Below are 11383 nucleotides of genomic sequence, written 5' to 3'. Positions count from 1 at the left end.
TTAGTATCATAACAAATTTTCTTTTTCCAGTTCCAACTTCCAAACTCCAATAATGGTTTTGGTTCATCATCAAAGACCACAGAATCGATGCAAAAAAACTATCATCAATGAGTGAAGCCATCCAGACTAGAGATTTAAAAATCAGAATTGGATTGGGTGAATCGGGAGCTCGTTCCCAAAATCTCGCAGTTTGGAGTGGTAGATCCATACAGGATTTATAGGGTTCAGGCAGAATCTAGCCGATTCCGGCCAATCCGGAATGGAATCTAATGGATTTAGATACCTTGATTCCTTGTTCAGATCAAGGGCTTACCATCACAACACACAAGCATCTTACCATGCATGTATAAAATTTGGGGCTAAATCAGGCTGAGTCGATGCCTCAACATCTGAACCATAACCTAGCCTAATGGGCTAAAAAAATTCAAACCAATGACCGGATAAATGGTGTTGGGGCAAAGCTCGAATTCAGGTTTCTTGGGCCCTAGTTGCCGTAATCCAGACTCCGACCTTCCAGAGTCCAGATACCACCTTTTTCATTGTCAATAGAGAAAATTCCATTGCCTTCTCAAACCTTTATCGCATTTTTTACTTTAAATCCTTCCTTGACCTGTTACACAAGACTAAACAAACTACAGAAAAGGCAGCAGAAAAGCACCTTTGTAACCTGCAACTCAAAGGTATCTTTTTTAAGTGGATAGTTGAAATGTGGAGGAAAGAGAAATCCTTTCCTTCAACTCAATGGCCTTTTGAGATCCAAACCAGATTATGCATGCAAAGCATATTTCACCTTTGCTTGCCCCACCTCCCCCCTTCTCTCCCCATAAAAAAAAATTCACTAGCTTAAGACCAATACAACATTCACAAACCTTCTTTTCTAGGATAGGATTTTCCCTTCAAATAAGCATCTACCATGCCTGTCTAACTTCACTATTGTCAAACTCCTCTCTTTGAAACTTAAAGGATTTGTTGCAGTGGCCCTAGAAAATGGAGAACATGGTTAAGCAAATGAGGTACATATCTGAGAATCCCCAACCCAACAACTGTTTTTCAAAAATGCTCTTTTAATTTATGTTCTTTTTATTATTAAGAAGAATTTGAGAAATAAAGCAACAGAAGTAGAAATAATAAACTCAATATAAACAACAGTAATTCATTTCAATAAGTACAGAAGCTCCCATGGATTTCCTCGTCTTAAAGGCTGCATAAACATGCAGGATTGGAAAGCTCTGTTGCCCTGACCATTTTTTTTATTCAATTTTTAAGAAAATTCTCATCATACGTCAAAGTAACAGACATAACCCTTGTTTTCCCCTTTTTTTTTTTGGATCAACGGGTGCTTTGTCCTTCAAAACTTCTGCTAATAATTCCATAACCAGGTAAAGAGACAGCGTGTATCATTGTGCGCCCCCCCCCCCCCAAAAAAAAAAAAAAAAAAAAAAAAAACCCTCCAAAGGCTTGAATCCCCGAATTTTCGCAAAAGGCTAACCAAAGTAAATCACTTTCAAAGAATCTACAGTTCAAATATCCCTCAAAAAAGCAGTTTCGCCATCATCTGCAACCACTTTTTTTTTCCCCCAGGAAATATCCCTTTATATCGTCTCTTTTTTATCTGTTTTATATTACTAACCATTCTGCCAGGGTGAGATTTTCTGGTACTGAACAGGATAGCCAACAAGACCCGAACAGTACAAGAGAACGAAGAATACCACCACAGAAAACTAGTTCCTTCAAAGGAGGTACTGATTCATATGTAACATTCTTAAGGAACTATGAAAGATACCAAAAAGAAACCTCCCCACCGACCTTCCATAATTCTTTTTCATTTTCCTTCTATATTCTATCTATAGTATTGTTTTTTGGTTATGGAAAGTAAGCCACAACAATTCTCTGAAATTCTGCAAACAAATTTCTGCAGACGAGAAGAAACAACAAAACTGGTTCCAAAAGCAATTCTCTCGCCAATCGAGTCGAGATTATGATCCTAGTGATGGTGGTGAGTATGCGACTGCTATTGCTGCTGCTGCATTTGCCATCAACTCACTCGAAGAAGCAGAGTTAGTGGATAAGAAAAAGATCAGAGAAGGTTCAGAAAAATTTCCCACCAAGACCAATAGCAAAAAGGAAGAAAGTTCAAAAAAATTTCCCACTAAGACAAATAGCAAAAAGGAAGAAGGTGTAGCCCTGCAGCAAGACACTGGTAAAATATCCAGACAATTTACAAGTAAGCAATCAAAAGAAGACCAACAATCTCCAGGTAATGTTTTTCCCAGGATTAAGCTTATATCAGTATTTATATTAAACAATATAACAAGGTGTTCTGCACCAGAGAACGGTTCTGTGGAAAAATCACAATGGGTGGACCAGAGGATACCAGAGACTGCCGTCACCAGTGAAAAGAAACCAGAAAAAGCTCCCACTAGAGTTCCAACTACTAAGAGGACACCAACAACAGCCGAAGAAGTGGATAGACAGCCGAGGATAATTCCTCCACCCCCAGCAAAACAAACACTCCCAACAGCTGGAGATGACAAGCGGAAGGGAAGCCCAACAAGAACCGGTCCACCATCCAAAGCAGATGCTTGGATGGAAGCTGAGATGGCCAAGATTCAAACACGGTAGTTTAATTGTTCACGCACTTTGGCTTAAAAATAGTAAAATCAATAAAGATGCAAAACTCATCGCATTGAAATTTTTGGAAGCCGCTTAAATATCTATGGTGCCAATGGTTTGGAATTTCATCATCTTCTCACTAATAAGTAGAAATTGCAGGTATGAGAAGATGAATTCCACAATTCTATCTTGGGAGGATGAGAAGAAGAAGAAAGCTAGCCGCCAACTGACCATGAAAGAGGTGGTGTTTTATTTCCTCTGGGATTTAATGATGATTGTGAATGTCAGTCATTCGAACTAATTACTTGATTCATGGAACTGCAGACCAAATTGGAACAGAGAAGGGCAAGAGCCTTGCAACAGTTCCGCAATGAGATGACAAGGATTGATCAGATAGTTGGAGGAGCAAGAGCACAGGTTGAGGAAAAGAGAAGAAATGATGAGTTCAAAGCAAAAGAGAAGGCAAATAAAATCAGAGCAACAGGAAAGGTCCCCGCCACGTGTTTCTGTTGCTGAAGCACTAATAATGACGATGGACTAGGCTGCTTCAGAAAGAAAAAATTCAGTTCTATTACTAGGCTGCTTCAGAAAGAAAAAAAATTCAGTTCTATTATGTCATAGAAATGTACACATTTCTGAAACTCAAATCGTTAATCACTGCATGATGGAAAAATATATTCTATGCATCATAGAAACACATCTGGATACAATCAAACCTTCAAGATCAGAAAGGACAAATTGACATAAACAACTGCTTTTGAATTCATGAAGATAATTACTGCCATTCAAATACACATGTAGGCATAAAATTTACACAATTTCACAGAGACACTGTATAGTACTAGTTTTTGGAAACAGAACGGCAGCAACAACTGAATCCTGGATTTCAAAAGTATGTAATGGAATATTGGGAACAGCATACATAAAGCTTGGAGCATAGTTGATGATCCCGTGTCATGTTATGGAGAGAAGCTGCCAGACCACTTTGTCACAGTTTTCCCTCGCTTACAGCCACCTAAGATCCACAGAAATTGCAAGTATATCTGAACGTGATATGACTGCAAATATGTCACAAGAAGAGAATATGGGGTCAAATTAATTACAAAAATTCTACAATAAATCAATTTAAGTTACTTGTAACCTAAAACCAGGAACCTCTGAAGGACACACATATACTCTTAACATGGTGGTCTAGTGGCGAAGTAGTTTAGTTCATAGAGAAACAAAAAACTTAAGTTTATTGTTTTGTTTCCCCAGATAAGACAAGAAGGTATAGTGATCTTGCCCTACCTAAAAGCCACCAAACTGAAATGTCCTCGTCTTATTATAGAAATTATCAAAAAGCCATATCATTAAAATTTCATTACAAACTGAAAAGCCTAATCAACAAGAAGCATGATATTGAATGAGTTAAACCTTCACACAATAACATCAATTGTTGCCAAATTTGAATACTAGCACAACCACAGGCTCAATACATTCAAGATGATTCCTTGATGCAATCTAGGTTCTTATTCTTCCTGCACTCCATCTCACGGAAGGTTGCAGACTAGAAATCCCGGCTCATAAATGGAACAAGGGGAATTTTTGGCCATGGACCTCACCAAGGTCTGGTATGTAATGGAACCACCAAGTCCTCGCTGTGGCCACGACCAACCATTTCTGTTTGTCATTTTGCATCATGCTCAACAACAAAGTTATGGTATCTTAGTTGTGGAAACGACAAGCAAATTTACCACCAAGAAGGGAAGACTCATGGAAGGAAGCAAGGGTGCATCTATATGTTGGTCAGTTTCAATGGGCTGAGTGAGGTCCTTAGCATAGTTGTCAAGGCGTTGCCTAGCGGTAGTCCAGGCGGATTTTTTGGGGTCTAAGCGACTGTCGCCTTAGTGGTATCAAACCAGGCTTGGCCCTTATTTATGCCAAATATCATTTAAGTAAATGATTATTTCATTTACTTAAGATATTATTCATAAATAAGCAAATACCCCCCCATTTGAATGCAATAAAAATAGCTAAAAAAATCAAATTCCAAAAGAATAAAAGGTCAACCCCCCAGTTCACAAATGAAAATTTTTCGGCGGTAGGTGAAATTTTCCATTTTCTAATGCTGGGGTTTTTTCTCATATCTAAAAATTCCATAAATCTTACTATGGTAAAACATTACTAAAATCAAAAGATCGGTAAAATATTCATTTTTATTTTGATATCCTAAAATAGAAATCATTCAAAGCGATTTTGACAGCATTCACGCACACCAAATAAGGTTTGACTGGAACAGTACTCTTTTAATATAAATCAGATTTAAGCAATCTTGGATTTGTTGGAAAGCTGGTTTTGTGCTCTACCTAATACAAAAAGTATCATGTAAAAATAAAATCATTTGACCAATCAAACTTCTTAGAGAGCTAGAACAATTCTCTAAAACGATAGCAGTTTAATTACTTATAGATACATATTTTCTAAGAATAGTATAAACCAAATATGAGACTAGGTATACCAGGGCAATGACCAATTCCAAGAACAATATAAACCAAACGTATGTTTTGATTGTTTCAAACTTCCATTAGCTTGCTTCTTTGGTTTCTGCTATCTTCTACTTCTATGTTAATTTTTGATGACTTGATGTGACTTAATGTTGATTGTTTATGACTTGATGTGGCTTAGTATTGATTTTTGATGATATAAGATATACATTGTAGCATACTAAATAGTGTTAGAAAAGAGGGGTAATAAAAAAATAACACTTGGGCACTTTGGTCGCCTAGGCAATGCCTAGTCGGGCGCCTTCTTGCCTAAGCACTTAGGCACCCCTCCACCGAGTTGGGTCGCCTTGCCACCTTGACAACTCTGGTCCTTAGCACATATTGGTCCAGACCGAAACCGATTAGCTGTCGGTCCAGTCAGTTTTCGTCTCCTATCAGATTCAGTTATCAGTCCCTCATCGGTTACAATATATAAATCAATATAGTTAATATATAAACTTCAATTAACACCTTAAATTAAGTTCCTATAGGTTACACCTTAAATATATAAACTTCATATACATCATGGGGGAGGATATGCTACGATGCCAGGGTGCAGTTTTGCACCAATAAGGAGGGAGGGTTACGAATCATCCAATAGGAGTAGGCATTTAATGAGGAGAGAGTGTGTGGAATCCATGAATAGGATGGGAGAGTGAGTGTGCAAGAATCTGCACACTAGCCTTATGCGCTTCCTTTTCCCATTCATCATATATAGTGCTTTTTAGTAGTTATAATCAATGATAACCCAATGAGAAAGTACATATAAATAAATAATAAATAACAAAAACTATTGGTCTTTTATTGGATTTTTTTGTTTTGGTCGGTCTTATTGGTCCAAAGTCTCCACACAGGCTAGACTGAAACCGATCATATTTAAGATTTTTTTTCTAAAGTCGAAACCAGAAATGGACCAATAAGGAATTCAGTCAGACCGGTTTCGGTTTTTTTTTTTAAAGTCGGGTTTGATTGGGATTTTGGTTCAGCCTCCACATTGACATCCCTCGATGGGAGAGAACTTCCATCATTGGGTTATGACTGCATTTATCCTATACGAGGCACAGATTAAGGTGGCAATAATTCACCATTCAATGAATCATATAATACTAAGGTTTATTGAAAGTGTATGAAGCAAAACAATTAAGTCTCTAAGTGTATGAAGAAAAATAGCAGATAAAAAGATCCTCCTGATTCATATAATATTAAAGTTTCAAAGTTAAATGTTCACATGGTGGGATCCGTCAAACAGTAGGAACAATTCCCCTCAGAAACAGAACTTTCATGTATAATAACTGCAATATCCCTGAAAGTATTCTTTCTACCTATAATAGAAGTTTGTTTTCAATAAAAAAAACAGAAGCTTAGAAGCAATCAATGTTGTCAACCAGAATCAGAACAGTTGAAGCCATAAAGCTTGAAAAAAAAAAAAAAAAAATTTAAGAAGAGAAAAGAAAAATTAGAAGATACGAACACGAATACCTATCACTTGATTGTGAAAAGTTACGCAGATCCAAGTTGTACCATCACTCCAACTCAGATGCCTCCTCAGAATCTGAAAGGGGCAGAAGAGTGCAGATCCCAAGCATATGCCCGTTGAGGCAGACATAATACTCGATGCAATCCTCATAAGCACCCAACCTGCTGCATGCACTCTTTGGTATCATTTTTGCCTGTAGCATGCTCCACAGCTTTGCCTTGCAATATGGGCAAACCTCTGTTGGATGGAACTTGGCCTCCCTATCAATCAGCATCTTTCTAACCCTTGATAGTGGAAATGACTTAAAAACTCCCCGGAAGAATCCCACATCGCCCTCCTCTCCTTGATCGAGGTGCTCACAAGGGTCAGAAACATACAAAACATCATTCCTGCACTGGGGTAGAAGAAAACTTTTCCCTGAAGTCCTAGAGAACCGGGTCCTGTAAACAAAGTGGCCGGGGATATGAATGCTATTAAACAGTCCACCCTTGGTGCATCCTGAGCAGTAAATGAGCAGCTTCCCAAGGGCCTTCCAGTTCCCATCCACGTTGTGACTCCCACTAGATTGCAAATCGAGCATCATCTTGGGGGCTCGTGTCCGGCAGAACTCTTTCCATAGGACCCGCTTTGCAATGTCATCAAACCATTTGCAGGTGCAAGAGAGAATGGCTATCAACCTAGGGTTCCAATTGAGATGTTGAAAAACTAGGAAAATCACATCTTCACTTAGATGCCCTTTAGTGCAAGCACAGCTTGAAGAGTGTATACAACGATACTGCTTCGTTACGATCATTTTTCACACCTAGTATGATCAGAGAGAAGGAAAAGATTGTGAATCCATGATGAGCTGAGCCACTGGTTCCATCTCAATAAACCAATTAATAGTAATAACAATTGAAATCATCCTCTATAATAATGGCGAACAATGGATTCAAGATCCTGATACATGAAGTAGAGTCAGATTAATGCAAGTTTAGGATTCGACAAGTTCAAAAAATAAATGAAAAATTCACGATCCAAAGCAAACAGAGGCGGTTTGTGAACCAAACTTAAGAGAATCACATATATTCTGAATCTTCATTAGATAGAACTCAAGTTTCAACCGGACATAAACCAGAATATAAAGAATCCAGGCAAACTTTCCTGATTCAGGTTAAAGCAGCAGCACTATTTCTTTATACACAATGGCTGATGTCGCGTGTTCAAAGAATAGTAAGAGACTCACAGGCGGCTTTAAACACCATATATAGCTTTTTGTCACAAAATTCCTAAAAAGACATGCTATGTTGGATGATAATGGATGGAGAGAAATGCTCCCTTTCAACATCACACGCGTTTTTCATTCCCTTGCAAGATGTCGGTACCTCATTGAGCTGAGGTAAGTTAAAGTTTACCTCTCTACAGTTTTCCGTGTAGGGTAATTCAGGCGCAAAGACTTATACCAATAACTAGACATTGATTAAGTCCCAAGTTTCATGCAGGAAGAAGGTATTCGTGTACTATCTTTTAATGCTAATCATTCCAATTATAAAATGTTTTTTCTCTTGTGTGCAAAGGGATACAACAATTCTTCTTCCCCCTTGTAAATTTAAATAGCTTGCAGTATACAAAGTGTAAGTGTGTAATCTCACTGAAACCCAATAAACAGGATCTGAACACATAATAAAACCGGAATCTCACCTCAGCTGACAAAGTTCAATCAGAATCGTTTCAAAACCATAGCAGGGAAGGAGCTTCTGCATGAAAGAAGAGAAACAAAGATTAGGGTTTTGTAAATACGGAGAGGGAAATTCCAAAACCAGAAAGAGTAAAGAAAATTCACAGCAGTTACCTCAACAAAGTGACGGAATCTGACCATTACCCTAATCGTAGATTCGTCCAATTACGTGATTATTGACAACCTTCGCTGAGAACTCACTCATCTCATAGGCTACCAAAGCTATTAAGCTAACAGGGCCTTCTGGGTTTCGACTGTTCTCTCTCTCTCTCTCTCTCTCTTCGCCTCTTGGAGTGAAGGAATAGAGATGACACCCAGAAAGAAGGAATCAATTAAATTCCTACACATCTGATTTCGTAATTCATTTTAAAAATGGATCGCGTATTTATTAGGGCTCGAAGATCTTTGTTTGGAAGGTCAAGATGAATCGAGTCATGAGTCTCATCTTATCACTACTACTAGATTTTTAACGAATAGAGAGTAGAGAGAAATTTTTAGAATGTGAACAGGAGCATCTTTAAACAATGGATCAGAGTATCAGAACCCTTTTTTAGTTATTTTATTTATTGATCACTTGCTTGCTTTGAGACAATTGTAGATTTATTTCTAAAGGTGATGTGATGGCATGATGAGTTTGACTAGTTGACCTGGACCGAGTTGATAAATTCGGATTTTAAGAAAAATTTAAGGTTAATTTATTTTTAATATTTTAGTTTTAAAAAAATTTGGTTTTTAACAAATGCCTCCTGAAAAATGCTCATTTGTCTAAATGCACCCTTACAACTTTACAAATTGCAAACTCGTCCTACTTTCAAAACACTGTAACACTTTGATCCAGTCTGTTAATCCGGGATGTTATTAGACGTTAGTTTAGAGAATATACTGACCAAAATGCCCTTGTGACAAAAACCTATCAAAATTAAAGAGTAAAGTGATTGAATTGCCCTCATCTTTCCCAAATCGTTTAAAGTTTGAAACTGAAAATCAAACCCTAAACCATTTGAGGAAGACTAACCCTAAAATCAAACCTCCAAAATTAAAGTTACAAATTGAAATGAGGAAAGTTGGTAGAGGAAGTTCTCCCTCTAAATACTGCACTATTTGTCCAACTTGCAGAATCAAAGAAGAGATTCACCACAAAACAGTAGAGAGAGGGTGGAGAAGTGTCGATTCGATCAATCTCAGTTAATTCTCTAGACGGTACGTAGTTCTTTTTGTACCAGATATGAAAGCCTTTCTATAACTCTTTGTTCTTAATTTTGAATTTTCTCTTTTTCATTACAACCTTTAGGTGTCATTTTAGTTTAACTTCTAATTTTTAAATTTCGTTTGTACTGCACTCCTGCTTCGGTAGATTTCCCGCAGTAAACATTTCGGATCTGAATACTAAGCGGGAAGTCGAATTTCTATGCAACTTCTTTCGTCTTCAATCTGATTTAGTTGTTTCACCAAAAAAACAGATCTGATTTAGTTGTTGTGGTTTGATTGAGTTTGCTTTTGCGGCTGAACTATGTAAGGTGCGGTTTTTTTGCATTGCTTAAATGAAATTGGTTATAGATTTTTGAATTTTCTAGAAATTGATGTATCTGATGTATTTCAGGACAGCATCTTCAATGCTGTATTTGAAGTAAAAATAAGTAGTTTTTACTACCAACTTCCCTCATTTTAAATTGCAACTTCAATTTTGGAGGTTTGATTTTAGGGTTCATCTTCCCCAAATGGTTTAGGGTTTGATTTTCAATTTCAGACCTTAAACGATTTGTTAAGGGGAAGATGAGGGCAATTTGATCACTTTACTCTTTAATTTTGGTGGGTTTTTATTACAAGGGCATTTTGGTCATTAGATTTTCTTAAACTAACGTCTAACTGTCTAACGTCCCAGACTAACGGACTGGACCAAAGTGTTATAGTGTTTTGAAAGTAAGGGGAGTTTGCAATTTGTAAAGTTATAAGGGTGCATTTGGACAACTGGGTATTTTTAGGGGGGCATTTGTAAAAACCCCAAAAAAAATTAGATCCTTTGCCGCCTGCTCGTGTGGTTGGCGTGCAACCTCACACAGACAGGATGTGGACCCCACATGAACCCCACCTAGGCAGGGTGCTCGGGCAATGGGTGGGACGGTCATTTTGCCCCTGCCTGTGTGAGACTGCACGTCTACCGAGGATCCAAATTCCTAAAATGGCACTTTGTCAAATTATAATCACTTGTAAAAAAATTGGGACCAATAATCACTTTTTTTTGAGAAAAAAAACTGTATTAAGAATTAAGATCAAAATAAAGGATAATACATTTTCATATATATCAAAAAAATTTAACTTACGGGAAAATTGCCAAAGGAAATAAGTGGGTTAACATAATTATTTGGATTATTTATTTTCTTCTTTAAAATCATTTGAATAGTAGGAGACCAAATAGCTCAGAATTTGCAATTTTACATGGGGATAGAGTATATCTTAAAGCAAAATTTTATAGAAAAGTCAAACGACTGGCTAGGATGTATAGTACGAAATGTTAGGCAATTAAAAAACATCATATAGATAAACGCACTATAGCAAAGATGAGGATATTGAGATGAATGAGTGGCAAAACTAGGAAAGATAAAGTATGGAATGATCATATTAGAGCTGGTTTGAGAGTAGCTCCGATACATGATAAGCTACGGGAAAATCGTTTGAGGTGGCATGCCCATGTTCAATGGAGGCCTTTGGATGTTCTAGTACGGAGGAATGATTAATTTAGATTGAATGAACTAAAAGAACCAGGGCCAGACCTCAAATGACCTTGGGAGAAGTGGTGGGAAAAGATATGCATAGCTTAATTCTTGTATCAATTATGACTTCGAATAAAGTTGATTGGAGGACAAGGATCTATGTAACCGACCCCATTTAGTTGGGATAAGGCTGAGTTGTTATTGTTGGTTTATAGAAGACATCTTTAGAGTAAAAAAGCTACTAACATTTCAAGAGTATTGAACTCCAACAATCTAGACATGTCAAGGGCTTCATACTCTCATTAGTAGTAACAGAACGTAAGGCATAACAAATTTCTCT

The 11383-nt window shown here is 37.3% G+C and overlaps 2 protein-coding genes across 8 annotated transcripts; one reads left to right on the top strand and one right to left on the bottom strand.

Moving 5' to 3' along the window:
- Window positions 1-829: 829 nt before the first annotated feature.
- Window positions 830-3167, top strand: LOC122654015 (remorin 4.1-like). Its single transcript, XM_043847988.1, has 5 exons — window positions 830-1013; window positions 1642-1739; window positions 1919-2618; window positions 2773-2854; window positions 2938-3167. The coding sequence occupies exons 1-5, from the start codon at window positions 988-990 to the stop codon at window positions 3127-3129; spliced, it is 1098 nt and encodes a 365-aa protein (XP_043703923.1). The 5' UTR covers window positions 830-987; the 3' UTR covers window positions 3130-3167.
- A 79-nt stretch (window positions 3168-3246) lies between these two features.
- On the bottom strand, window positions 3247-8490 carry LOC122654717 (EID1-like F-box protein 2). 7 transcript variants are annotated; one of them, XM_043848937.1, is made up of 4 exons: window positions 8296-8357; window positions 6645-7417; window positions 5551-5555; window positions 5467-5506 (listed from the first exon to the last, which is right to left on the bottom strand). In XM_043848937.1, the coding sequence occupies exon 2, from the start codon at window positions 7406-7408 to the stop codon at window positions 6662-6664; it is 747 nt and encodes a 248-aa protein (XP_043704872.1). In that variant the 5' UTR covers window positions 7409-7417; window positions 8296-8357; the 3' UTR covers window positions 5467-5506; window positions 5551-5555; window positions 6645-6661. The 7 variants fall into 7 exon arrangements, with proteins under 7 accessions (XP_043704869.1, XP_043704868.1, XP_043704871.1 ...); XM_043848934.1 differs by lacking the exons at window positions 5467-5506; window positions 5551-5555 and adding an exon at window positions 3247-3628 and having other exon boundaries at window positions 6618-7417; XM_043848933.1 differs by lacking the exons at window positions 5467-5506; window positions 5551-5555 and adding an exon at window positions 3247-3659 and having other exon boundaries at window positions 6646-7417.
- Window positions 8491-11383: the final 2893 nt, after the last annotated feature.

Source organism: Telopea speciosissima, chromosome 3 (genome assembly GCF_018873765.1).
Source record: "Telopea speciosissima isolate NSW1024214 ecotype Mountain lineage chromosome 3, Tspe_v1, whole genome shotgun sequence".
Classification (NCBI taxonomy): domain Eukaryota; kingdom Viridiplantae; phylum Streptophyta; class Magnoliopsida; order Proteales; family Proteaceae; genus Telopea; species Telopea speciosissima.
The sequence above is the reverse complement of the archived record's forward strand: the minus strand, read 5'-3'. Positions and strand labels throughout refer to the sequence as shown.

What these genes read in the sequence shown, in the direction of transcription:
- LOC122654015 (XM_043847988.1), top strand. Translation starts at nt 988, where the DNA reads ATGGAGAACATGGTTAAGCAAATGAG. An exon ending in AACATGGTTAAGCAAATGAG is followed by an intron (nt 1,014 to 1,641) that starts GTACATATCTGA and finishes CCATTCTGCCAG; the next exon opens with GGTGAGATTTTCTGGTACTG. An exon ending in ATGGCCAAGATTCAAACACG is followed by an intron (nt 2,619 to 2,772) that starts GTAGTTTAATTG and finishes TAGAAATTGCAG; the next exon opens with GTATGAGAAGATGAATTCCA.
- LOC122654717 (XM_043848940.1), bottom strand. Translation starts at nt 7,408, where the DNA reads ATGATCGTAACGAAGCAGTATCGTTGTATACACTCTTCAAGCTGTGCT.